Genomic DNA, 26,515 nt, shown 5'->3' with positions numbered 1-26,515 from the left:
CATTCAAAATCCGTATAAATCTATTAACATGTCTCAAACATATATGTTTTATTTATACCACGAAACAAGTTTTAAATGGGATTTTTTTAATGAACTTTGATGGTAAAAAACAGAGTGAGATATATGTGAAGTTTGAAGGAGTTAAATTAAGGAAGATTTAACGAAAAGCCCACGATACTGTTCACTTTAACGAAAAACAACATTTTTATACTAAAAAAGCAATCATGGTATTATTTACTTTACCTTTTATTTTATCCTTATCATTAAAATTCAAAGTTTTCAAAGTTTTTGATTAGTTTCTTTCAAATATTTTAAAAGAGAAACTCGACATGCCTAGGACAAGCCTGTGCATTGGTTCATCCAAAGCCGAACCCATCCTAATATCCAACAATTCGAGGGCGACCGAGGGTTGAAAACATGCATGCCGAAAAAAAAAACCCACTCCCATGCAATCCCACCCCAAAATTTTTCCCACCCCCTGCTTGCAACAAATAATCCCATGCTAATTTTTGAGGAGAAAATATTTTTTCCAACCCGTCAATTTTTAAAACGTTTTTTCCACCCCGCTTAAAACCATTTTGTCCCCCATTTTATTTTGAAAACGAAAAGATGTTTCAACTATGTATTTGTATTTAAGCTTAACCCTCGTTATTGGCGTTGACCCTTTTTCTTTACATAAAAAAAAGGGAAATAGAGCTTTTGCCTAACCGGTAGGTTACTTTTGACATATAATTTCTAATGGAACTGCCGTCTATTGTATAGGGCTACTATATTCATTTGTACTCGTGTACTAATGCTGGTCGGATTAGCTATACATCGGATTGACTACTACCCTAGGATTATAGGACCAGTTGAACGGCTTCTAAACTCGACATACTCCTTTGCCCGTCCGCGGTCACGAGCCGCGAATTTGTACTCTCCGCTTCACAATTCCCACCCTTTTTCCTCTCTCTATGCGCGGACCAGATATTAATCCCACCATCTCACCGTCTCGACTGTGAGAAAAAATATAATTAGGGTTTTCGTTTCTGCAATGGTGGGGATGATGATGACCGCCAATTCCCACGAAAGGCTTGCGGGTCTCATGGACTCCGCCATCTTCGCCGCCGATATTCCGTCGAAGCTCGACCGCTTGCGCCAATCGAAGCAGGATTTGGTCCGGCAACAGGACCCTGATTTGCTTTCCGAACTCCTCCCTCGCTTTTTCGAGCTTCTGTCCGATCGGTTCAGCCCGGTCCGCAAATTTGCCACCGAGTGCGTTTTTGTCAAACCCTAGTTTGTCCTAGTTTAATTTTTATTCTGTTTGAGTTTATTGTAGCGTAATTAATTGAGAAATTTCCCTTTTGTTTTCGAAATGTAGAATGCTTGGCGAAATTGGATTCATGCACGTAGAATTGTTGCCAGACATTGTACCCTCGTTAATTGATGTTTTGAGTGATGAAACACCGGCAGTTGCTCGACAGGCGATCACTAGCGGGAGTAATTTATTTCGTTGCGTTCTCGAAAAGGTTTCGATTCAGGTAATTCTATTGGTTGAACTTGAACGTTGTGTAATGCTTACCAATGGTGTTTTTGATGCTACTGTGGGAATTCATGTTACATTTTATGGTTAAGTATTGACTATGTAAATCCAAGTTGAGTTTGTAGTAATCGACACCCTTATTACTGGTTAACCTTTCAGGGTCTACATGCTAGTGAATTGGACAGTTCGCTTGAGTCAGCTTGGGCATGTGTGTTAAAGCTGAAGGATGAAATATATTCTATAGCTTTTCGGGTAAGAAATGATTCTTTTAACAATAACATGTGATCAGAATTTAATTGATGTCTAATTCACTGTATCATGCTTACCAGCCGGGAAGCGGGGGAGTGAGGTTGCTAGCACTGAAATTTGTTGAGTCAGTCATTCTTCTTTATACTCCTGATCCTAATGGCTCCCCGGGCCCCCCTGCTCATGAAGGTAATAAAATTTGACTCCATTCTTGAGGTTCAGAACTGAATTGGTTTGTTTTTTTCTGATGAAGAATGCTTGTCCGCTTTGTAGGGGACTTAGTGGAATTTAATGTATCTTGGCTTCGTGGTGGTCATCCTCTGCTCAATGTTGGAGATTTGTCAATTGAGGCTAGTAAAAGTTTGGGTTTATTGCTTGATCAACTTAGGTTCCCAACCGTGAAATCGCTTGGTAACTTAGTGATCGTTGTGCTTATTAACAGGTATCTTGGCTTTCTTAGGTCATATTCAATTTTCTAGCAATTTTGATGTTACATGTTACTCCATAGAGCCCTTGTATGCTAAATTTAAATGCTGATAAGATTTAGATGACTCTCTGTAATTTAAAACTAGTTTTGAAGATTTAATATTTGTAAACCATCTCTGGAGCTCAAAAGAAGGTGTTCTCCATGAAAAAAGTAACAACAACAACAAAGCCTTATCCCACTAAGTGGGGTCCATGAAAAAAGTAAAAGGTGTAAAAATTGTTCTCACTTTACAAACACCACCTCTCAATAATAGGAGGAAGTGCATGTTGTAAGGGAATTTTCTTTTCATTTTCGTTCCTTTTTCATGAGGGTTTGTTAACAAAAAAGTTTAAACATACCCTATGCATGAACCTAGGTCATGGGTGTTGATAAGTGATAACTATGTCTCCTGATATCAAACAGTTACCCCGAGCGATGATGTTTAAATTTATAAAGGATTGTTCTTTGAGTGGCGTGATGACCTATGTGTTGGGTATATGTCAACTTATAAAGGAGTTAAGTGGTTGATTGTTATGTACAAGAGGACTGTATTTTAGGATCCTAGATAGGGTGAAGATAATAGTGACACCAGTAGGGTTATGCAAATTTCGAGGACAAAATATCCTGGAAGGAGAGTAGATTGTGATGTCCAATATTCTTTTGTAAAAAATAGTAAATTATAAATATAGTATTTATACTGAGGCCCAGGTGGGAGCTTCCTTGTATTTTTTTTTTCTGGGTACAATTGTAACCATTTGTGTCTGCTTGCTTACAGTTTACTGCAAGTTTCTTATTTTTTATTGTATATGACATGTCTTGCCAGTCTTTCAGCAATTGCAAAGAAGAGGCCTGCATTCTATGGTCGCATTTTGCCTGTATTACTTGGATTTGATCCTTCAAGCACTGTCATTAATGGGGTACATGTTTCTGGGCCACGTCATGCCTTAAAAAATGCCTTCCTCACCTGCTTAAAATGTACACACCAGGGTGCTGCACCGGTATGTTGTTTGATATCATTCTATACTAAATCCTTAAGACTTTTGTTGTGTAAAATGTTCTTGATATACCTGTGGTTGTGGTACCAGTTACTTTTGAATAAGGCAGTGAAAGTTAATGAATGATTGCTCAAAAATGCTTGATAACATGTGGCTCTGAAGATCATTAGGTTCCAGTGTGTAAAGGAATAGTTGTTTTGACAAATGATAGGTGCTCTCTCTTTCAGTAAGGATGTTGTTACAATTGAAGAACTTTCTACAAAACATGAAAATGTGCCTGCCATGATATTGTTATTGAATGCGCACTGTCTGACAGTGGATTGTAGATAAACCCCATAGAATTTTCCCTTTGCATGTCCCATTCGGTGGAGCTGCTATCGATCATTGGAAACCAATTGTTCTATTCCATTTCAGAGACTGTTTGGTAACTCGGTACAAAATATCCATAGGAATTCTAGTTTGGAAACCTATCTGGTAATTGGTTTTACATTTGTCTTCTCCATCGTTCTTTGTAGGTATTTGTGGTGGTGGGTTGGTGTGTTGAAAAAACCCCTTACACTGGACCTTGTTCTTTGATGTAACCAACGACAATAGACTAAACTAGCAAATATAGAAAACTTAGAAACACACAAGAATTATACTGGTTCGGCAAAACTTATGCCTACGTCCAGTTGTGATTTCCCTAGGTAGAGAAATCACCTCTTCTTTGATTAATAATAGAGATTACAGAACTTATGCAAACCCTAGAACTAATCTCAAACCTCTCTGCTGTTTGGCTGTTTTCTCTCTGCTGAAAATCAGCCTTGCTGCACCCTATTTATAGATATAGGGTTGGCTTACATGTCCTTTACAGATTATAATTCCTATTCTAAGTGGAATAGGAATTTAGACTTCCTTTCCAATTCCAAATAGACTTCTGGGATTTCTAATCTACATTGAATAAGGAAACTAAGATTCTTTCCTAGCCCTTTTAGGAGAAGAATTGGTGCACCCTTTCCCTAAAACAATTTTAAACAGAAAAGGACACAAATTGACGAGCCCAAAACTAACAATCTCCACCTTGGTGAGTCAAACCAAGTCTTGATCGTTTGCACCCCAGAGTATCTTTGAACCCTCTTGAAGTAGCTCTGGAAAAACTTCAAGAGTCTTCACCTTGGCAACCTCCTTATTGCCTCATTGCACCTCAGGTGAGGAGGTGCTCCACTTTAATCAATCAACGAGATTGATCAAGTTCAAACAATGCTTGAACTTCTTGGCCAGCACTATCTTTGTAAGGAAATCTGCGGCATTGTCATCCGTATGAACCTTTTCAATCCAAATTTCCTTAGACTCCACCCAATCTCTGATTCTGTGATATCTTGCTTCAATGTGCTTTGATCTTCCAGAAAAAACCTGATTCTTTGCCAAGTGAATGGCACTTTGACTATCACACTTAAGCTTCACACAATCTTGAGTGATTCCCATTTGACTTACCAAGCCACTAAGCCAAATTGCTTCCTTTCCAGCTTCGGCCAATGCAATATACTCTGCCTCTGTGGTCGATAAAGCTGTAATTGGTTGCAGTAGTGCCCTCCAACTGATTGGTCCTCCTGCGCATGTAAACACATAACCAGAAGTTGACCTTCTCTTGTCCAAGTCCCCTGCATAATCGGCATCCACATATCCTAACACCCCTGCATTTTCCTTTTGCTTCTCAAACATAATCCTTTGTCGCCAAGAACCCTTCAAATAACGCAAAATCCACTTGACTGCATCCCAATGTTGCTTTCCTGGATTTGCCATGTATCTGGAAACAACACTGATTGCTTGAGCTATGTCAGGACGTGTGCATACCATTGCATACATGAGGCAGCCCACGGCATTAGCATAAGGCACCTTCTTCATTTCTTGTTGCTCTTCCTCGGACGTAGGACACTGTTGTCCACTTAACCTGAAGTGAGTTGCCAAAGGAGTCGAAACTACCTTTGCTTCTTGCATGTTGAACTTCTCAAGAACCTTCTGAATATACTTGGCTTGTGATATCCAAATCCTTCCAGCGGTCCTATCTCTCTGAATTTCCATGCCAAGGATCTTCTGTGCGGCACCTAGATCCTTCATGTCGAACTCCTCGCTCAACATCCTTTTCAAGTCTTGAATTCTAGACTTGTCTTGACAAGCAATTAACATGTCATCCACATATAGCAATAGCAATATGATCATCCCATCTTGGAACACATGATAGTACACACAACAGTCATACAAACACCTTCTAAAATTAATTTTCAGCATGAATGAATCAAACCTCTTGTACCACTGTCTTGGAGACTGTTTCAGGCCATACAGGGACTTCCTTAGCTGACATACTAGGTTTTCTTTCCCATATTCAACAAACCTTTCTGGTTGAGCCATGAATATCGTCTCCTCTAAATCCCCATGAAGAAACGCTGTCTTCACATCCATCTGCTCAATCTCCATGTCATGCTGAGCTGCCATTGCTAAAAGCAATCGGATAGAAGTATGCTTGACTACAAGTGAAAAGATCTCATCATAATCCACCCCTTCCTTTTGTGAGCACCCCTTAGCCACGAGCCTTGCTTTGAATCTCACGGCATCTTGTTCATGTAGTCCTTCCTTTTTCCTAAATACCCACTTGCATCCAACTAGCTTTCTGTCTTTGGGTTTAGGAACCAACTCCCAAACAGAGTTCTTGTAAAGAGACTCCATTTCCTCTGTCATAGCACTTATCCAACTATCTCGCTCATCACTTGCTATAGCTTCTCGATAAGTAGTTGGATCTCCTTGACTAATGTTAAGAGCATAATTAACTTCGTTTTGGTCAAACCCAAACCTGTCAAGTTTCTTCTTGTTCCGCTTAGGTTTGTCCAGTGCTATGCATCTTTGGAATGCAGGTGGATTGTTGGGTGGAGTTTGACTCCTTTGGGATATCTGGCGGATTGGAGTACCTTCAATCTGTCCTGTTTCTTGCTCCACCTGATTCCTAACTGGTGAATGATGCTGATGCTCTTCTTCTTCCTCAAAACCTTCAGATTCGGCCTCTTGCTCAATTTGCTCCACCTGAGCTTCTTCTTCATCTGAACTGATTAACGGAATCTTTGTTGCTTCAATTCCAGCATCATCCTTCTTCTCCCTACTGCTCTCGACTTTATTCAGAGGCATGATTGTCTCATCAAAGACAACATCTCGACTGACAACCTTTTTCCTGTTGTTGAAATCCCAAAGCTTGAAACCCTTCATCCTTTCTCAAAACCTAGGAATATGCAATGTATAGACTTCGGTTTGAGCTTGGACCTTTCATCACTTGGAATATGTGCATAAGCACTACAGCCGAACACCTTGAGCTTGGAATAATCCACCGGCTTCTCAGAGCATACCTCTTCTGCACTCTTAAAACCGAGAACTGTAGATGGTGATCTGTTAATCAAATAACTTGCATGATTAACAGCCTCTGCCCAAAAACTATCAGGCAATCCTGCATGAAATCGCATGCTCCTTTCTCTCTCCATGAGAGTTCGGTTCATCCTCTCAGCAGCTCCATTTTGTTGGGGATTCTTCTTTACTGTGAAGTGCCTTATGATGCCTTCCTGCTTGCAGTAATCGGTGAACTCATTACTTGTATATTCACCTCCATTGTCACTTCTCAGATACTTGATCTTTCTTCCAGTTTGATTCTCGGTTTCTGTTTTCCATTCCTTGAACTTTGCAAAAACCTCGGATTTCTGCTTCATGAAATAAATCCAAACCTTCCTAGAAAAATCATCCATGAAAGTAACAAAATACCTGGCTCCACCATTTGATTTTGTTGGAGCAGGACCCCAAACATCTGAGTGAATATAGCTGAGTTGCTCCTTACTTCGGCTATCTGCACTGCTACTTGCGAATGATACCTTTCTTTGCTTCCCAAGAACACAGTATTCACAAAAGTCCAGTTTGCAAGCTAACACGCCTTCCAACAGGCCTTGCTTGTGTAATTCTTGCAATCCCTTCTGGCTTATGTGCCCGAGCCTATGATGCCATAGTTCAGTCTTGTCTTCTATACTTTGATTTACGGAAACAGCTGCTCCCCCGACTATAGTGGTCCCAATTAACTTATACAACTTATTGGGTTGTAGGTCACCCCGCATTACCACTAGCGATCCTTTGGTTACCCTGAGTCTTCCTTTTTTAGACTTGTACCCATAACCGGCCTCATCTAAAGTACCCAAGGAAATCAAATTCTTTCTTAGTCTAGGGACATACCTGACGTTCCCTAAAGCTCGTATCATCCCATCGAACATTCTGATTCGAACACTGCTGATTCCTCTTACAGGACATGAAGAATCATCCCCCATTAAGACTTCCCCGCTGCTGACTTGTTTGAAAGTATCGAACCATTCTTTTACTGCACACATATGAAACGTGCATCCAGTATCCAAAATCCAATTGAAAGCCTTGGAGCCCGATGTTACCGAAAGAAGTTCCCCGTCACTTTCATGTTCGGTGACTGCACTAGCGGAACCTGAGCTTCCTTCTATCTTGGCTTTCTTTTCTTTCCAAATCTTGCAGTTCCTCTTCCAATGATCGGCTGAACCACATTCGAAGCAACCTTCCTTCTTTTCCTTTTTCTTCTTGGATTTTGACCTACCTCTGTTGCCAGTTTTCTCTTCTCTTGTCTTTTCCCGCCCCCTCTCCTTGCCTTTGGCATAAAGGCCTTGAGAGCTTTTAGTTATATCATCTAGTTTAGCATATGACTGAAGAGCTTGAATTACGTCTTCAAGCTTCAAGGACTCTTTTCCAAACATTAGAGTTGTTCGAAAGTGCTTGAAAGACGAAGGTAGAGACCTTAGCAGGATGATAGCCATATCATCATCTTTGTAAGTTTCTTCGACTTTCTGAAGATTAGCTATGCAATTCTGGAACCTGCATACGTGATCTTCAATATCACCTCCTTCTTCTAGTCGAAGCCCGAATAGTTCATCCTTTAGAAAAAGTTTATTGGACACGGTTTTTCCCATATAAACATTCTCCAATTTTTCCCATGCTTCCTGGGCAGACATCTTTTCGGTGATGTGTGACCGAACTGATCTTGTGAGATGGATCTCGATGGAACTCTTGGCCTTCTTGAGAACCTTATTCCATGCTGCTTCTGTCATGCTTTCCGGCTTCTTACCATCAAGTGCATCATCCAAATCCTGTTGTATCAGTACGTTCTTCATCATCCTTTGCCAGTCCGTGAAGTCATCCTTGCCGTCAAAGGGTTTTAACGCAGGTCCTTGATCTGCATTCATCTTCCCTTTTAACATCGTAGAACACCTTGATCCTAGCTCTTGATACCAATTGTTGAAAAAACCCCTTACACTGGACCTTGTTCTTTGATGTAACCAACGACAATAGACTAAACTAGCAAATATAGAAAACTTAGAAACACACAAGAATTATACTGGTTCGGCAAAACTTATGCCTCCGTCCAGTTGTGATTTCCCTAGGTAGAGAAATCACCTCTTCTTTGATTAATAATAGAGATTACAGAACTTATGCAAACCCTAGAACTAATCTCAAACCTCTCTGCTGTTTGGCTGTTTTCTCTCTGCTGAAAATCAGCCTTGCCGCACCCTATTTATAGATATAGGGTTGGCTTACATGTCCTTTACAGATTATAATTCCTATTCTAAGTGGAATAGGAATTTAGACTTCCTTTCCAATTCCAAATAGACTTCTGGGATTTCTAATCTACATTGAATAAGGAAACTAAGATTCTTTCCTAGCCCTTTTAGGAGAAGAATTGGTGCACCCTTTCCCTAAAACAATCCTAAACAGAAAAGGACACAAATTGACGAGCCCAAAACTAACATGGTGGTGGTTGATTTGGGTTGGGGGAGTCCATATCCACGAGAGAGAGAGAGAGACAGATAGAGAGAGGATCGGGGTGTTCTTGAGTTTCAGCTTAGGTGAAATTCTTGATGGTATTTGGGTGCAAGTACAGAGCTTTCTGAAGATAAGAAATACACCGGAACAACTACCATCGCACGTTGCAGTGCCTCACTCTGCGACAAGTTCTGTTTAACTTGTTTCCTTTGTTCAATCAACCAAAACCAGAGTCTACTGGAACACCCTACTAAAATCGCCCACCAGATCTGGACCTAAATCTCCTCGCCAATCAGTCCAACCTGTCTACAGCTGGAGGCCTGCGCAAGGTTGACCCAGATTTGGAGCCAAGAGGTTTGTTGTCGGTTCAAAGAGAGAATGGGAGAGAAAGGCGGGGATTGAGAGAGGGATGAAGGGAGAAAAAAGCAAGATGCATGCAGGGAAGTGGTGGGGTGAGGCCATCGGCCTCCTTTCTAGCTAGTACTTTTTAATACCAAGCTTCGGCTCAAGATTAGATGATGGGGGTTTAGTGAGGCGCAAAGCCTATCTTAATCCATGTTAGTCTCATTATTGCAGTCCTTGACCATATGAAACATAGGACTGTTATTTAAGCCTGTCCCTCTTAAGGAGGTGTAACAAACAGGGCCTTACTCTATAAAACTTTAGCTTTTTAGAAGATTGATATGAACGGTTTGCACGTGTATGTTCAACATTTTATAACAAAAGAGGGAAAAGCTTTCTATCACCATCTTATTTAGTCTAGCAATGGATCAGTGATAGTGAATATCAATTAGTGTTTACCCAAAAGATTTCCAACCTAAAGGAATTGTCAGACAAACTCTTTCAGTAAAGGTTGAAAGAATATAATTAGAACTCCAGTTTTTTTATATACGTGAAGAATTCCACGAAATTCGTTGCCTGTCTTCAGCTTTGAAAACATTGATACCTTTGGAAATACTGATAGCTTTGAAAACATTGATTTCTTTTCAGAAAAAAAAAAAAAAGTTTTATTATTCTCATTATCTGTTGAAATACCATACTGTTTGTTTTCTTTAATCTGGTTTCTCTTTTGTGTAATTTGCTTTAGTATAAAGAATCTGAATAATGGAGTTTGCATTCTGCAGTGGCGGGATCGTTTGGTTGGTGCGTTGAGAAAGATGCAAGCTGGAGGGTTGGTAGAGCTAGCCACCCAGCAAGAATGCAAGATTAATGGAAGTGTGGAAGACGGGCTAGATGATTCTCTAGTTACTAAGGTATCCTTCCTATTTTATATTACATTAGATCTGTAGAGATACAAAAAGTGGATGCTCTTGCAAAAGTACACATTGGGCCATTGGCATACATGTATCTTGAAGCGTCTTGAGCACGAGCTTAATGTTTTGCAGGAAGAGAAGCCCACTATTACAATATCTAATGCTGTGCAAAGTAGTTTTGGGAAGAAACGGTTAGGAGCACTTGATAGTAGTGATATTGCAGTGGATCAAGATGTATCAGGAAAGCGTGCCAAATCGACATCTAGTTTCTCTGGGGATTCGGCTAAAGAGGTAGGAAGGAATGTTTCTGCGTCTCAAGATGATGTTTCTTCAAGTGGAACTACCACTTCTAGAGGAGACGGTGATAGTGGACCTGTGCAGCAACTTGTTGCTATGTTTGGCGCATTGGTTGCTCAAGGTGAAAAAGCTGTTGGTTCTTTGGAAATTCTTATCTCAAGTATCTCTGCTGACTTGCTAGCAGAAGTAGTGATGGCTAATATGTGCAACCTTCCACCCAATCTTCTTGGAGATGAAGGAGATGAATCTCTGATGAACATGCATATAGTCGGCGGTGATTCTCGAGTTAAATATCCACCATCATTTATTGCTGATGTTCTTTCACTTACAAGTACTTTCCCTCCTATAGCTGCACTCCTAGATGCTCATCAGTCAGTGTCCAATGATATAGTGGTACAGTTTTCTATTCTCATTTTGGTTTTCACCCCCTTTTTCCCCATATTTTTCTTGAATTGCAATGTTTATGGTAATTGCAGAAATCCGAACAGGAGGAAGAACAGGTACCGGATGTAGTTGATAGCGGTGTTGCATCTACCGGCATGGATTATGTTTTTGGAGATGAACCTGCCATCTTACCTATGGGTTTACCAGCTTCATCTGAAATGGAGCATGGTTGCCCATCACTTCCATCTGATCATGATATGGAATATCTTGAGAGTGAAATACCTGGACTGGATTCTGCTTGTAATAGTGGATCAGAACCCATCATTGCATCCTCATCAACCTTAATGGATGTAGAAGATGCAAGCCAAGAGCAAGTTACCAGTGTTAAGGTAGAAAATGCAAGCCAAGAGCAAGTTACCAGTATGGGTCAAAGGACTCCACTTAATATACTTCCATCACTATCAACGGATAAGTCTGAGGAGCTTAGTCCACGAACAGCTGTTGCAGATGTCAGCCTGCTTTCGTCGACAGCAACTTCAGTTGGGTTGTCCTATCATCTTGTCCTGCCCAAGATGTCGGCACCGGTTGTTATCCTTTCTGATGAAGAGAAGGATCAGTTGCAGCAGTTGGCTTTTACTCGCATCATCGAGGCATATAAGCAAATAGCTGTTGCAGGAGGTTCCCAAATACGATGTTCTCTCCTTATAAGTTTAGGAGTTGAGGTAGTAATTCAAGCTTCTTATATGTGGCTAATTGTAATTTGTGCCGGCTGTAATTGTAGTTCCTTGTTTCAATCCTAGTTATTGTTTTTTCAGATATTTGTTTATTTTATTCTTAAGCCCCTTTTAGTTTTTTCTTTCTTTGTTTTTGGTGCTAGGGGTAGGGGCTGAATCTAGGCATTCTTAGTGGAGGCTAACTGTATGATGTCATTTTCTTAATTTCGATGCAAACTTTCTCAGTGCTGTGGTTTCTTACAGAACCAAAATTTGATTTATCTTTGTAGTTCCCTTTGGAGTTAGACACATGGAAACTGCTGCAGAAGCATATCTTGGCAGATTATACGAATAATGAGGTATGTGAACGGGTTTTGGTGATTTCATATAGTTGTATTTTTTTCTCTATCATGTTAATTTGATATATACAAGAATGCACTTTTGGTTTATTACAATTGAAAACTCAGTTTGAGTCTTTTGGATACAATGGGTGGTGATATGTGAGCATGACATACAGTTGCTGTTTAGAAAGGGATGATCTGTTTTATGGAAGTTTGAAATTTTTTGATTGTTTGAAGAGTGGAGTTAATAATTCCCTTTGAATAGATGCATGTTACTCAGGTATGTATTGGAATTTAGATGGCATCCATTTCAGTTATGTGTTTCGATTGTAGAAATTTTAAGAACTATATACCTGGTAACATTACCAGATGTTAGTGCAAAGTGTCTCACGTTCTTGGAAGAGTACCATCTGTAATGAATTACTGTATTTTATGGATACTGGGATGAAATTCATTTCTGTTGCAGATACTCATCCAAATATGTTTTAATAGGTATTAAATTATTAATAGATATTAGTTGTTAAAGAAAAAGGATGGTAGTTGTTTAACTATGTGTTCTTGTGATTCTCTGACATATATAATAACTGACAGTGACTCTGGGATCTCTTCAGGGACACGAGTTGACATTGCGTGTCCTATACAGGTTATTTGGAGAGGCAGAAGAGGAACGCGATTTCTTTTCTTCGACAACCGCTACTTCTGTATATGAAATGTTCCTTTCAACTGCGGTGTGCTTTTATTTCTATATTATTAACCATCTTTTTTCTTTACAAATGTCGAAGACCATTTTATAATATCTTTCATTTTATTGCAGGTGGATACACTTAGAGATTCTTTTCCACCATCGGACAAATCATTAAGCAGATTGCTTGGTGAGGTTCCTTATTTACCAGATTCAGTTTTGAAATTCTTGGAGTGCATGTGCTCACCTGGAAACTGCGACAAAACTGAGAAGGAAACACAAGGTGGGGATCGAGTGACTCAAGGTCTTAGCATTGTCTGGAGCCTGATTTTGCTAAGGCCTCCTCTCCGAGATCCATGCTTAAAAATTGCTTTACAGGTTCTTTCTTTTATCCCTACATACGTTACTCCCATTTCTGAAATTCCTCTATACCGTTCGGTGTTAAAGATTTTTTCTTTTTTCTTTATTTCATCTGACTTTGTTCTATTTTTCCTCTGGAAGAGTGCAGTCCATCATCAGGAGGAAGTGCGCATGAAGGCTATACGTCTGGTACTTATTCGCAACTTGCTATTAGCTCAACAAATTAACTGTATGGTTCTAACTTTGTTTGCATGGGTTGCTTTGTCTAACAGGTTGCAAACAAGCTTTATCCTTTGTCATTTATTGCCCAACGGATAGAAGATTTCGCTATTGAAAAGTTGCTTTCTCTAAAAAGTTGTGATGCAACTGAAAAGATAGATGCTGAAGGATCGAAAAATGAATTACAGAAGGTTCTAATCTTTGCATTGTCGATGTGGGGTTTCTATCAAATATATTTTGTATTGTTGATATGAATCAGAGAGTTAACATTTAAGTGGTTTTCCCTCAGGATTCTGATTCAGGAAAACATTCCAATGAACCTCCATCAGTGAGTGGTAACAGTAAAGATATCTCCTCTGATAATCATCAGTCATGCAGTTCTCAAAATGTGTCATCCCTCTCAATTGCTGAGGCCCAGCGGTGTTTGTCATTGTATTTTGCTCTTTGTACAAAGGTGTTACTTTATCTTATAATCAAACGCTGAGTTGCTTTTAATGTCCATTAATTAATTATTAAAATATTCAATATTATTTTTATTGAAGTTAACATGATTGGTAAAACCTCAATGGCAGAAGCATTCCCTTTTTCGCCAAATATTTGTTGTTTACGGAAGCGCATCAAAGGCCGTCAAGCAGGTTTAGTTCTTTTTAATTTTATATTGATGTAGAAATTAGCATAGGGCTTGCTATTCCTTCCCCATGAGGAGGTTTTTCTTCTCATCAGTTATATGGTGCAGTGCAGGCGGTTCAACGCCAAATTCCAATACTTGTACGTACTATGGGATCGTCACCAAATCTTCTTGAAATTATTTCTGATCCTCCAACTGGAAGCGAGAACCTCCTGATGCAGGTTTGTAATAACAACATTACAGTTTTGTCAGCACCATCCAATAACAAATAACATCTATAATCCTCTCTTATGTTTAATGGAATCAGGTTTTACATACCCTGACGGATGGAACAGTTCCCTCTCAAGAACTGATTTTTACCGTCAGAAAGCTATATGATTCAAAACTGAAGGTACATTTGTCATTTCTGTATGACAGTTGAAATTAAATGACACTGTTAGCTTATATTTGGTTTATTTTTTTCTTTGGAAAATTAGCTTATATATTGTTGTTTATGAATGATTACAGGATATAGAGATTCTTATTCCAATTTTACCCTTTCTGCCGAAAGATGAGGTTCCATCCCTTTCACTGTCTTTTCATAATAGCACTACTATGTGATGTGTGTGTTTGTGTTTCTTGTCACATGCCTTTCTTGTTATAATATTTCAGAGTGGCTGAGGGTACTACACTGTTCCATCAACTACATTTTGTGCTCTTTTGATATAGCGTAAACCGTTTTTCTTCTTGGGTTAATATTGATAGGAAAGATAAATGGACTGGAAGAGACAAACAAGGTTTCTGTGTATGATAGAAATAATGCTGAAGCTACAAGGAAGCGATTACAAATTTATTCATGAATCTTAACTCTTGTCAATGAATATCAATTAAATTAAAGGAATATACTATAAAATGCTTTGGCGTTGATGCCCATAAAGGTGCCAATAACATGCTTCTCTCCCGTAGAAATTAACTTACTCATCATCTAAGGTTATGTTATTTCTCTCTATCCACAATCCAAATAACTGGCATAATAGTAGATCTTAGTTCTTTAAACACAATTTGCTATCTTGTACTTGGTATATTATGGATGAACCTTTCCAGCTCTTGTTACTTGCATTTGATTCTTTAGACTTCGAATGTTTATACTGATTTTAAGTCAGTTGGCTCTTTATTATTTTGGTGTTAATGATCTAATAAGCTTTCTTTTTTATAGGTTTTGCTTATATTTCCCCAACTTATGAATCTTCAACTGGATAAGTTCCAAGCAGCACTAGCTCGCATACTACAGGTATCTATGTTTCCTTGTTAGCTCTTGGCAATTTAAGAATTCTAAGTGTAAGACTGTTCTGTTTCGTATGGGTCATTAGTTATTACAGACAATATGAGAAGATAATGCCATAATCTTTCAATGGTCCTTGTCATTTTCTGATACAATTGTGACCTCAAATCTTTTATACTATTGCTTCCCATGCCCCACTTTGCGATAAATTATTTGTAAGACCCTATTATCAGTATTAATTCCATTCGTGAATGTGCATGCTATCAGATATTTCAATTTCCTTTGTTACAAATTTTATGCATCATTCTTTGACGTGTTCCACAGAACCGAGCGCAATGGCTTTCTAGGATTCATATAGCCGACCCCACTTAGTGTGAAAAGGCTTTGTTGTTGTATTCTTTGACATGTTCATGATGTTTTCTTTCTTTTCATTTATTCGCACATGTTTCTCTACAGACATGAGACTTGCTCACCCAATCTAGAGACATACATTTTTAATCCTTCAGATGTTTTCACATGTAAATTTTGCTATTAATATACTTGCGAAGTACTTCTATTATTCGTTGCTTCATCTTTAATCAACCTTGCACAGGGATCATCCCAGTCTGGTCCTCCTCTGGCTCCAGCTGAAATCTTGATTGCTATCCACGGAATTGATCCCGACAGAGATGGAATTCCACTAAAGAAGGCATGTCATCTTTTTTTTTTCTTGGTTGGAAATCTCTCTGAGTGGCAATAATGAATGGCTGAATAATATTTTTTTGGTGAGCAGGTCACAGATGCATGCAATGCCTGCTTTGAGCAGAGGCAGATATTCACCCAACAAGTTCTTGCCAAAGTTTTGAATCAGTTGGTTTGTACCATTAGATATTTCCTTATCTTTCTTTTACACCGCTTTCAAGCAGAACTTAAAGATGATCAAGCTTCTTACTTGCAGGTTGAGCAGATTCCTCTTCCTTTACTGTTCATGCGTACGGTATTACAAGCCATAGGTGCCTTTCCTGCACTGGTAAGATCTGAATAAATCGTTATAAACTTAAACTGATGTAGGACAAGAAGTAAAATACATGCATTTAGTACTTTCTTTGGACTATGATTACTGATGTTTGTTTAACATGTGAGATGCATGCTGTAAATTGTTGAGAATTGAGGAAAAATAGGAAAATTCAAGGAACAGCATGGAAGTATTAATAGAAATTACCGGCTTCACACTAGTGCGATTCTTGGTAGGAATCACTCCTTTACACAAGGAGCGCCTAGGCAAGTTGGACCACAACAATCCTAGGGCAAATCGTATGCTGCTGAGAAATTCAATCATATTCATCTCCCCCTCGTTAAATGTAATTGGTCTGACACTGATATGTTGTCATCATAACTTATAGACAGAAAAAGTTATCTATTAATTAAATAAACTACGAGTTCGAGTAGTACAGCTGATTTTGCTTTTAGGGATAAGAAACTGCGTTTTTGGGATAAGAAACTGCATTTTGGGGAATAAGAAACTATAACATCTGTTACTGACTTGGCAAGTTTTTGTCAATAAATAACATAGGTGGATTTTATAATGGAGATCCTGTCTCGGCTTGTGAGCAAGCAGGTAAGTTTTCAGTTTCTTAATTTTGTTTCTATTCATTTATTACGTATGGCGTGTTTATGTGACTGATGACATGTTGTAGATATGGAAATACCCGAAGTTGTGGGTGGGATTCTTAAAGTGTACGTTCTTGACAAAACCTCAGTCATTTGCCGTGCTGCTTCAGGTGTGTCTTTGCTTTTAACAGTGTTGCTTCTTTATCCTTGCAATCTTTTATCACTACTTTTTGCACTAGAAGCCCGACTTTGTGAGGTCTCTCTGGCGATCTTTTTGAATGGATAATAAACTGCACGCTCATTGGACTATTTTGTTCACTCGAGGGAAGAAAATCTAAAGTTAACATATGATGAAATTGTTTATCTTAAATAATCTATTTGGACTTTGAAACAAGTGTTCTTCACATCTGTATGAGCTGATGGTATATAATTTATTGTCTCAGCTACCTCCAGCACAGCTAGAAAACGCACTGAAGAGAACTGCGGCTCTGAAAGGACCGTTGGTTGCTCATGCTAGTCAACCGGACATCCGATCTTCCCTTCCAAGGTGGGTGAAAAGTCGCTTTTGTCTCATTTGACATTAAAGATCTCTAGAATGGGGAGGGTCAGCTCTGATGTTTGGATTTTTTTTTTCTTTCAGGTCGATATTGGTAGTTTTGGGAATTGTTTCAGATTCTCCGGCACAAACAAGTCAGTCTCAAGCCGTGGCACAAACAAGTCAGTCTCAAGCCACGGCACAAACAAGTCAGTCTCAAGCTGCGGCACAGACAAGTCAGTCTCAAGCTGCGGCACAGACAAGTCAGTCTCAAGCTGCGGCACAGACAAGTCAGTCTCAGGCCGCGGCACAGACAAGTCAGTCTCAGGCCGCGGCACAGACAAGTCAGTTTCAGGCTGCGGCACATACAAGTCAGTCTCAGGCCGAGGCACATACAAGTCAGTCTCAGGCCGAGGCACAGACAAGTCAGTCTAAGCCCGAGGCACAGACAAGTCAGTCTCAGGCCGAGGCGCAGTCAAGTCAGTCCCAGGCTGGGGATGCAAGCAACTCGGAAAACGACGCAGTCACAGAGAAACCAAAGGAGTCATCTAGTGCTAGTTGAACTTCAGATGGGGATACCGCAGTAGTTCCGAACTCATAGCCATGTAAAACAGATTTACCGCATTCTTAGAGTAGTTACAGTAAGAGAGATGCATACTAGGCAACATCCAATTGTGCACCAAAGTACTTTTGCTCATAAATGCTTTTCCTAGAAGTCCAAGTGCCTATTCATAAAGCGGTTCCATGACCTTTAAGCCCTTTTCAAGTTTAAACGTGACTACTAATGGTTAGAAAGCTTCCTTGAACTTGAAGCACTTTTTAAGTGAACACTGAAACATATTTTAAAGCAGTCCAAAACCGGCCCTAAGTTTGTTTCGCTGTTGCAGTTTATGTTCCAGTATTATCTTAAAAGCCTCGTTAATACAAAATAATCAAATCAAGAGATTACATGCTAACATTACACTGTCAAACAATGAACCAAACTATTTCATAACGTTCCCAGAAGTTTCCGAACGCATTACACCCTATTTGAAACGTCGTCTAATTACAAACGAATTGGAGTTAATCCTACCATAAGACGGCCTTCGTAATATATTCCGAGGTCAAATTTGTTGGCCTTGGAAGCAGTATAACGAAACGGATTTGGCCGGAACCTGCAGAATTTTAATTTACAAGAGCAGAAAACCTCTCGAGAAACGCTTCCACCAGACTTCTATCTGGTTTGGCCCGAGACAGATTGCAGCTGTCCGTTACGTGACCTAATTACCAACGATATTGTCAACCAGAAACATGAAATCCATGCATTTGAAACCATTCAGCCATGTCGAATCTCTCCTGAAGCGTAGGTCTGACATCTTTTTGCAAGGAGAGGTGCTTGAGAAGCGGAAGCAGCACCTCCAAAAGCTGTATAATCGACATGACGGAATGAAAGGCAAAGAAGGGTGTAATCAGAGCATACTTCGGATAACTGTTCGTCTCTTTGTTTAAACAGTAAATAAATGCCAGCAGAAAATGGAACACACGGAATTCCATTCAACGGTTGCAGCAAAAAACTGAATGGGTTGTTGTCAACAATGACAATCCGAGAGAAATCTTTTGACAAACACAACAGATCTTTCACGTGTTCCCGACATTCCCTGTGGTTTACACAAGTTCGAACATCATTTCTTGATGACAGAACTGCACCACATGAAGAGGGGTTCCATCCAAGGAGAAATCGGACTTACGTGCTAACTCTAGAAGCCCGATAAAGGCGAAGCTGAAACAGATTCTCCACATCAATTCTGTCAACAAGTGGTCTAGCATAATCTGTATGGAGTCACCAAAGTAAAATAACAAATCCGAAATAACGAAACAACTAAACAGGACAAAAGGAGATTGTGAAGAAGGGGAAACCAACTAACCTTCAAGACCAGCAGTGAATAGCGCAAGATCAGCAAACTCAGAAACCCGTTTCAAGAACTCTCCCAAACCAGGACGTTCAAACACTGTCACGTAATTGATCTTCGGTTTACCATCAGACTCCTTCAACCCAAAGAATTATCATATCAAACACAATTTCAGATGGCACACAAATTTCAGCACAAAAGTTGCAGAGAAGAGAGCGAGGGAGCGATCGATCCACTACCTTCTCTGAAGATAGACATTCTATCTCAAACCACTTCATCCCAGCTTCCGTTGCTTGAGCGCGAACAATTGCAGGCACACTACATGTCTCATAAGCACACACTAGAGTCTCATCCAAATCAAGAACTACCTACATTACAGAATCCATTAGTAATTAAAACCCGTCGCCTGGAAAAACTAGCATATTCATGTCATTTGAACAATGTGTTGTCAAATTTTTGCGCCAAGCATAAACTTCAACCTTAACAACTTGCAAAATTATGTTTGGATGTGATTTTAAAATGACTGAAAACACTTTTGGTGGAAATGTTTTTAGAACCAATTATTAGTAAAGATGCAAGTAAATCCTAGAAAAACACTTAAAAAGTACTTCCTGGAAGAAGCATATAACTGGTGCTTCTTGTAGAAAACAATTTTGCGTTATTTTGAAATCCAAAAATATTTTCTCTAAAAGTGCTTTTAGTCATTTTAAAAGCACATCCAAACGAACTCTACTATACAATTCTTAAAGTGCTTTTAAAATAACGGAAAACGTTTTAGTAAAATTGATTTTGGGTTGTTCACTTGGATTTTTACTAGTAGTTTTAAAATGAGAAAATTTGAAATAGATCCAATTTTATAGACTACCTTTTGAAATAAGTCCAATTTTTAATGACTTTTGATTTTTAAAATAGGTCAAATTTTTAGTTATTTAGACCTATTTCAAAAAACCCCTTTTAAAATTACTTCCAAACCCTATTTTGCTTTACATAAAAATTTCATTTTTTGCAAATAACCCAGAATTTTTTTATTTTTTTGATAAAGCAAAGCAAATAATCCAGATTATGATTTCGCATTATTAACTACATCCGAGCATATTTCCGTTGAATTACTCGAGAAAGAAAAAGGCCAAAAAAATCAACTTCCAACTGGAAAAATTAGTAACTGATAATAAATCGAGGAGATGGTGATTGAAGAAGCTCACCGTGAGCTTTTCGACGGGGCGACCATCCAAGACGCCGTTTTCGACGTGGGCGGAGGACGACAAGTCGTTGAGAGGGACTTCGGCGACCGGCAGAGGCCTGAAAGCAGGAGAAGAAGAGGAAGAAATGCAGGACAGCAGATGACGTAGGCAAGGCGCGCCTCTCAGGATCTGAGGAATAATCTGGTAGAAGAAGCCCACCCAGTTCACGAGACCCCGCCATCCTTGAAGGGTCATCGGCACGTACACTTCGGCGGCGGCGGCGGGGCCCATCGGCGGCATAGCAGCAGCCCAACTCCGACCGGTGACTGAATGCGATTCTAGCTTAAAGAGGCAATGATGATGGACCTTTTCCTTTTACCTCGACAAACCATGGCTGCTTCGTATATTTCATTTTTTATTAAGTTTTGACCAGTTTTATTAGTTTTTCTTTTCCAATTTTTTGGGAGAGAGTCATTGTGCGTCGGATGAAATGGCGAACATTCTTATCATCTATAAGTCACTTACAAATTATCATTATTTAATTAGAATGCAACTTTACGCAAGTAAATCATTATTCGGCCAATGAGTCCTTGAAGAAACCAAGCAACTTTCACTTTAGTGGGTCGTGACTCTGATTTTTTGGATGCTAATAGTTTTTCTTCGCGTAATCTTTAAGTGTTTTTTTTTCTTTTCATTTTGTAATCTAAAAGCATTAAAATCTTGTTGGTATGATCTCGCTTTAACAAATCGGTTCTCATGGCACTTTGAATGTTTTATTTTAATACAACTTACTATTCAGATGTTGAAAGCCATTAATCATGCTACTTTGAATGTTCTGTTTTAGTACAACTTCTAGTCTTCTACTTTGTAATATGTTTTGAATGGAAATAACCACTTAAAACAACAAATCATTGTGTCTTTTGTAACTATTGTCTACGATAGTTACATGTACTTAATACAATTATTATCTCACGATTAGATATAATTAATAAAAAGATATATTTAATATTAATTCTCTTACTATAATTACCATATAACCGTTGAAATAATAATTGTATTAAATACATGTAAGTATTGTAGCTCCGGCTGCTGACATAGAGTTAGCTTATGCTCATTCCCCAGATACTGGCATTGCTTCTTCTCTGGGAAAAGAAGTTTACGACCCGTAGGCCTTCTACCTCCACATAGCATTGCTCTGTCAGGCTTTCACCCATTGCGAAAAATTCCCCATCGCTGCATCTCGTAGAAGTCTGGGCTGGGGGTTATAGTCGACGTTGATTCATCATTTTTAACTTTTCTAATTCAAAATTGAATGTGAGACATTCGGCTTTTTTATGGAAGATGTATAAATTTCTATACTAAGACATAAACGAAAAAAAATTCCACCAATAACATCAATTGTCAGCTTTTTTGTCTGAATGTATTCGGAACAACCCGCTTTCTAAACGATTCCTACAGAAAAGAGGGGGATTATATTATAACAACCATATTAAAAAATTTATAAAATGATTTTTAGATTTTTATCCAATCAATCAACTCAATTTCATATTACAAAAAAAAAAAAAAAAAAAAAAAGAGTAAGTAGGTGGGCCTTAGTTAATAAATAAAAAAGTCCAACACAATAAGGCGTGCGCACGACGGCCCACATCGGCCCATTTCGTATAAAACGGTTGTTAGTGTATGACTCGTCGCTCACGTCACAGCACCGGTTCCTTTTCGGAACTCCGGCCAGAACAGGAAGCCCCAGGTTTTGCATCAAAACGCAGCGGTTTAAGAAGAAATCCTCTCAGACTTTTGTACCAGAGAGAACTGAACACACAGAGGGAGGAGAGAGAGAGAGAGAGAGAGAGAGGAGAGAAGCATGGGGGTCGATTACTACAAGGTTCTGCAGGTAGAACGAAGCGCCAAAGACGATGACTTGAAGAAAGCTTATCGGAAGCTCGCCATGAAGTGGCACCCAGATAAAAACCCTAACAACAAGAAGGCCGCTGAGGCCAAATTCAAGCAAATCTCGGAAGCCTACGATGTACGTTAATGTTAATCTCTCTCGATTTCAATTCTATTTTTGAAAATTCCCAAAATTCTCAAGTTTTTTTGGCTGAGATTTGTCGCAATTTTTTTGTTCCGATCGAATTGTTTAGGTTTTGAGTGATCCCCAAAAGAGGGCAGTATACGATCAGTACGGGGAGGAGGGGTTGAAAGGAGGGGTGCCGCCGCCCGATTCGTCATGGTCTGGCGTGCAAGGGCAGGATGGCGGTCCGACGACGTTCCGGTTCAACACTCGGAGCCCTGACGATATTTTCTCTGAAATTTTTGGGTTTTCGGGTTTTGGAGGGATGCCGGACATGGGCGGGTCAAGGGCAGGCGGGTCGAGGGCTGGCGGGAACCCGTTTCCGAGGAGTATGTTTGGGGAAGACATATTTGCTCAGTTTAGAGGCGGAGCAGAGCCTTCTGCAGCTGCGCTGAGGAAAGCTGCACCGATAGAGAGGACGTTGCCTTGTACTTTGGAGGATTTGTTTAAGGGCACCACCAAAAAGATGAAGATTTCTAGGGATGTTCCTGATGCTAGTGGGTAAGATTTTTTGTCTCTGTGGGCATTGTTTGATTCTACAAATCATTTTCCTATTTATCTGTCTTAGCAATGCTATTGTGTGTTAGTTGTTAATATGCTTCGTATGACTGTCGTTGCTGTTCATAGTAATGTGACTGCTATCTGTTAGCTATATCTGACTTCTCACATCTTTCAGGTAGCATTTTTTGGTTCTGGTATTTAGAACTCTAGGTTATATCTCTGTTAGTTTGTGTTATTCTCAAATGTAAGTATTGCATCGTACTTTGTTTATTATCCTTGCTTGCGAATGTATGATCCTTGCTAGAAAAGTATTGCATCGTATTTTGTTTACTACCCAGAGCCAGGAAAGATGTGGATAAAAGTATTAAGGACTATGTTATGACTAGTGATGTGGGTACTTGTTGGCTTGTGGGTCTTATCTTGATCTGGGGGTTGTCTAAGTCTCTAACTTCTATTGTTGTCTCGTTTCCCCACATGATAGCTCTTCTCATTTGATTAAAAGTATCATTATTTGAGCAGGAAAGTTCTTGTCGACAAATTGCACAAAACATCAGTATGTATCAGTCTTCATATATCACTGGATGTGCATCTTTTTTCCGGTACTAACCTTATAAGGTCCTTCGTGAAGCCCCGTCTTTCTAGACTTTAGCTGTCATCCTGACCAAGGTGTCTCATGGTTTCCAAATATAGGATAACTAGAATATTTTCGTACATCTACTTAGGAATTTGGCTATGTGTATATACATAGGAGCTTTGTGTAGATGTTTCTTGTTGAGTAATGCTTTACCTGATAGTCAATGCTGATGAAGATATAAACTAAAGATTAACTGACTGACTAAGCTGTAATGCTTACTATTTCTGTTTGAAGTTTTTATGTTCTAATCTCCACTATATCCTTGATAATCATCTCAGACAACTTTACCTGTCACCTGTAACTCGTGTTTGAAAGCCACGACATCACATTATTTCCTTCTTTGGGATTGCAAAACTTTTGGAAAGCAGTATCGAATAGTCTTGGGCATTTTTTAATTTGGAATAGTCAACCTCATAGCACTTATGAACGTATATTTCCTGATATTTATGTATTTGGTGTCTTTTATTGTCTCACAATCAAGACAGTCAACCAAAAATGATGCAGAGTACTACATGGGACTTTCTATATTTGAATATCTGGCAGCAGATAGGGAATCCAAGGTGCCCAAATAACTATAAGATAGTGTATGCTCATTCCTGCTTATTAATGATGGATTCCTTTGTCTGCTTATATGGTCAAGTTTTGCACTGTTGCCTATATCGTTTACTACGATAGGCATACTAAAATGTTTAGACCTTAGTGTAACATATCTATGTACCCTCTTTTGCGGGTGCAAATGGCTTTATGTTAAACTTCTTGAGACTTTCTGCTAGTGTGATTGTCTATGGTTTGAGCCTGGGAGGTCAACGCTTACATATGGTTTGTGGGCAGTGGTAAATCGTAAAATTTTAGCATTGGGGTGGCAGAAATGTCTGTTGGTTTAGTGGGAATCGTAGTTTTGCTGATTGGAAGGATGAATATTTGCTTAATCTAATACATGTTGATGTCGGAAAGAAACTCTTTGGGAGGTGCCATGGCTTTAGCTGCTTTGCATGATGATCTTGTCCTTGGTAATGTTATTGTTTATGTTCCAGATGTCGAATTGGCACCTTTTGGATCAATTTAATTGACTAGAGGTAAAAGTAATGAAAAACGATATACATTAGCATGTCCGTGTTGGATCCATATGCTATTTATTCTTGTTTCCTTTTCTTTGTTTACAGGAGAACTACCACGGTGGAGGAAATTCTAACAATTGAGATCAAGCCGGGGTGGAAAAAGGGCACAAAAATCACTTTCCCAGAGAAAGGGAATGAGCAGAGAGGGATCATACCAGCAGACCTTGTGTTTATCATTGATGAGAAGCCTCACACCCTTTTCAAGAGGGATGGGAACGATCTTACAATCACTCAGAAGATATCTCTTGCAGAAGCTTTGACAGGTTACACGGCACAGCTGACAACCCTCGATGGGAGAAATTTTACAGTCCCCATCACCAATATCATCAGTCCCACCTATGAAGAAGTGGTTAAAGGGGAGGGGATGCCTATTCCCAAGGAGCCATCCAAAAGGGGAAACTTGAGAATCAAGTTCAACATCAAGTTCCCTACGAAGCTTACCTCGGACCAAAAATCCAACATCAAACGGTTATTAACATCTTAGTGAAGGCCAATGGTAGCTCTCCCGTCCATCCCACTGAACTTGTGAAAGCTTTGCACCCGTTTGCTTTCTTAGCTTTTTTTATCGGGTTTGGAAATTCATGCCTCGTCGAATGAGGGGTTGATGTTTGATCACAACATTTGAGTAGGAGGTTATGTTGATTTCCACATTCCTCTTGTTTTTTGTTCAATCTTTTTCTTTACTATGTAGAAATGCTGGATAGACTTAAATTTTCACACTTGAAATTTGTATTCTATTTGTTGACGGCTTTATGTATTTCCCCATAATTTTCAGTGGATTTTAAAGGTTGTCGGGAACTCTGTTGCGCGCTTGTACTGTGGAATATTGTATACCCTCGCTATGTCAAACCAAATGTTTACATCCAATTTCAATAAAAATCTTGGTCAGGCATACTTTCCATTTAGACTTTTGCTTAAGTTTCCAGGGACACTAGTTAATATGGTCGAACATGTCACGTGGCCAAACTGGTTGATTTAAGACTCTCACCAATAATGTTATCTCGTCACTATTTTCGATTTTTAGTATGTGATGTAGTTGGATCCCAATTCTTTAGTGACGTGTGACTTACATCTATGCGTTTAAAGAATGCAACAATTTTTGCCCATCCATATTTTTTAACGTGCAAGTGTGCAGAAATCAATTGCCTTAAAAAATGATAACAAAAAGAAAATATCGGCAACTAGGATGAGCAAAATCTTCAAACCAAGCTCTTGCCTCGCTAGGAGCCTTTAAAGAGAAGCGCCTCACAAAAGCCAACACATATGGTATAAAGATATGCATCATCTTGTCTCCGACATTATTCTCCAACGATACCTCCTGGGTGAAATGGATCATCATTATCTTTCTTTTTTCAATCGTTCTGTTAAAAAAAATGAATTGGTTCGTTTCGTTCTTCTATCCACACAATTCTCTATCTTCATTCGTGATTATGTTGGGTGAAAAAATCTGCAAGCCAATCTCTGGATGTTGTGAATAATGACTAAAAAAAATTTTATTGGGCAATTTCGATAGAAGATTTCGCCTAAATTCCCAAATTATCCCACAATCCTAATCACTTTTGTTGTGCACTCTCTGTCACGATCCAATATCACCAAAGGCAAAAGGCAAAAGGCAAAAGGCAAAGAGGCAAATTGTTTTTCCAAAATACTAAATTACTTTTCCTTTCTCATCCAAAAAAAAAAGAGTGAACCCTCGAGGAAGTTGTTCTGGTACCTTGTCTCGGAAGTCTTGTGAAAATACCCTTTTGCCCCTCTGATTTTGCAAATTCCATCCGCCACTGTGACTGC

The 26,515-nt window shown here is 39.2% G+C and overlaps 3 protein-coding genes across 9 annotated transcripts; 2 read left to right on the top strand and 1 right to left on the bottom strand.

Annotated features, from left to right (window-relative positions):
• The first annotated feature begins 756 nt into the window (after nucleotides 1-756).
• LOC137744107 (uncharacterized) lies at nucleotides 757-18,069 on the top strand. Of its 4 annotated transcripts, none has more exons than XM_088681529.1 (28): nucleotides 757-1,254; nucleotides 1,361-1,520; nucleotides 1,682-1,774; nucleotides 1,852-1,957; nucleotides 2,042-2,210; nucleotides 3,058-3,232; nucleotides 10,195-10,323; nucleotides 10,456-11,013; nucleotides 11,097-11,726; nucleotides 12,008-12,076; nucleotides 12,670-12,786; nucleotides 12,873-13,118; nucleotides 13,242-13,289; nucleotides 13,373-13,510; nucleotides 13,609-13,773; nucleotides 13,892-13,954; nucleotides 14,061-14,168; nucleotides 14,255-14,338; nucleotides 14,455-14,502; nucleotides 15,143-15,217; nucleotides 15,801-15,896; nucleotides 15,981-16,061; nucleotides 16,146-16,217; nucleotides 16,761-16,805; nucleotides 16,885-16,968; nucleotides 17,242-17,345; nucleotides 17,439-17,471; nucleotides 17,520-18,069. In XM_088681529.1, exons 1-28 carry the CDS (start codon nucleotides 1,034-1,036, stop codon nucleotides 17,893-17,895), a joined length of 4,293 nt encoding a protein of 1,430 aa, XP_088537655.1. In that variant the 5' UTR covers nucleotides 757-1,033; the 3' UTR covers nucleotides 17,896-18,069. The 4 variants fall into 4 exon arrangements, with proteins under 4 accessions (XP_088537655.1, XP_088537656.1, XP_088537654.1 ...); XM_088681530.1 differs by having other exon boundaries at nucleotides 17,439-17,526; nucleotides 17,635-18,069; XM_088681528.1 differs by having other exon boundaries at nucleotides 17,439-17,600; nucleotides 17,656-18,069.
• Nucleotides 18,070-18,413: 344 nt separating this feature from the next.
• Nucleotides 18,414-20,827, bottom strand: LOC137744108 (uncharacterized). Of its 4 annotated transcripts, XM_088681535.1 has the most exons (6): nucleotides 20,425-20,827; nucleotides 19,462-19,590; nucleotides 19,238-19,358; nucleotides 19,061-19,142; nucleotides 18,793-18,970; nucleotides 18,480-18,728 (listed from the first exon to the last, which is right to left on the bottom strand). In XM_088681535.1, exons 1-6 carry the CDS (start codon nucleotides 20,701-20,703, stop codon nucleotides 18,612-18,614), a joined length of 906 nt encoding a protein of 301 aa, XP_088537661.1. In that variant the 5' UTR covers nucleotides 20,704-20,827; the 3' UTR covers nucleotides 18,480-18,611. The 4 variants fall into 4 exon arrangements, with proteins under 4 accessions (XP_088537658.1, XP_088537660.1, XP_088537659.1 ...); XM_088681532.1 differs by having other exon boundaries at nucleotides 18,414-18,970; XM_088681534.1 differs by lacking the exon at nucleotides 18,793-18,970 and having other exon boundaries at nucleotides 18,414-18,737.
• Nucleotides 20,828-22,093: 1,266 nt separating this feature from the next.
• Nucleotides 22,094-25,525, top strand: LOC137744805 (uncharacterized). The gene is made up of 3 exons (XM_068484604.2): nucleotides 22,094-22,429; nucleotides 22,545-22,975; nucleotides 24,773-25,525. Exons 1-3 carry the CDS (start codon nucleotides 22,265-22,267, stop codon nucleotides 25,209-25,211), a joined length of 1,035 nt encoding a protein of 344 aa, XP_068340705.1. The 5' UTR covers nucleotides 22,094-22,264; the 3' UTR covers nucleotides 25,212-25,525.
• The last annotated feature ends 990 nt before the right edge of the window (nucleotides 25,526-26,515 follow it).

Source organism: Pyrus communis, chromosome 12, assembly GCF_041283825.1.
Source record: "Pyrus communis isolate YQ-2024b chromosome 12, ASM4128382v1, whole genome shotgun sequence".
In the NCBI taxonomy this organism is placed as follows: Eukaryota; Viridiplantae; Streptophyta; class Magnoliopsida; order Rosales; family Rosaceae; genus Pyrus; species Pyrus communis.
The sequence above is the reverse complement of the archived record's forward strand: the minus strand, read 5'-3'. Positions and strand labels throughout refer to the sequence as shown.

What these genes read in the sequence shown, in the direction of transcription:
- LOC137744805 (XM_068484604.2), top strand. Translation starts at nt 22,265, where the DNA reads ATGGGGGTCGATTACTACAAGGTTCTGCAGGTAGAACGAAGCGCCAAA. An exon ending in AAATCTCGGAAGCCTACGAT is followed by an intron (nt 22,430 to 22,544) that starts GTACGTTAATGT and finishes CGAATTGTTTAG; the next exon opens with GTTTTGAGTGATCCCCAAAA. An exon ending in GATGTTCCTGATGCTAGTGG is followed by an intron (nt 22,976 to 24,772) that starts GTAAGATTTTTT and finishes CTTTGTTTACAG; the next exon opens with GAGAACTACCACGGTGGAGG.
- LOC137744108 (XM_088681532.1), bottom strand. Translation starts at nt 20,703, where the DNA reads ATGCCGCCGATGGGCCCCGCCGCCGCCGCCGAAGTGTACGTGCCGATG. An exon ending in GCCCCGTCGAAAAGCTCACG is followed by an intron (nt 19,591 to 20,424) that starts GTGAGCTTCTTC and finishes TCTGTAATGTAG; the next exon opens with GTAGTTCTTGATTTGGATGA. An exon ending in ATTCACTGCTGGTCTTGAAG is followed by an intron (nt 19,143 to 19,237) that starts GTTAGTTGGTTT and finishes GACTCCATACAG; the next exon opens with ATTATGCTAGACCACTTGTT.
- LOC137744107 (XM_068483975.2), top strand. Translation starts at nt 1,034, where the DNA reads ATGGTGGGGATGATGATGACCGCCAATTCCCACGAAAGGCTTGCGGGT. An exon ending in ATTTTGCTCTTTGTACAAAG is followed by an intron (nt 13,774 to 13,891) that starts GTGTTACTTTAT and finishes CCTCAATGGCAG; the next exon opens with AAGCATTCCCTTTTTCGCCA. An exon ending in CCTTTCTGCCGAAAGATGAG is followed by an intron (nt 14,503 to 15,142) that starts GTTCCATCCCTT and finishes TCTTTTTTATAG; the next exon opens with GTTTTGCTTATATTTCCCCA.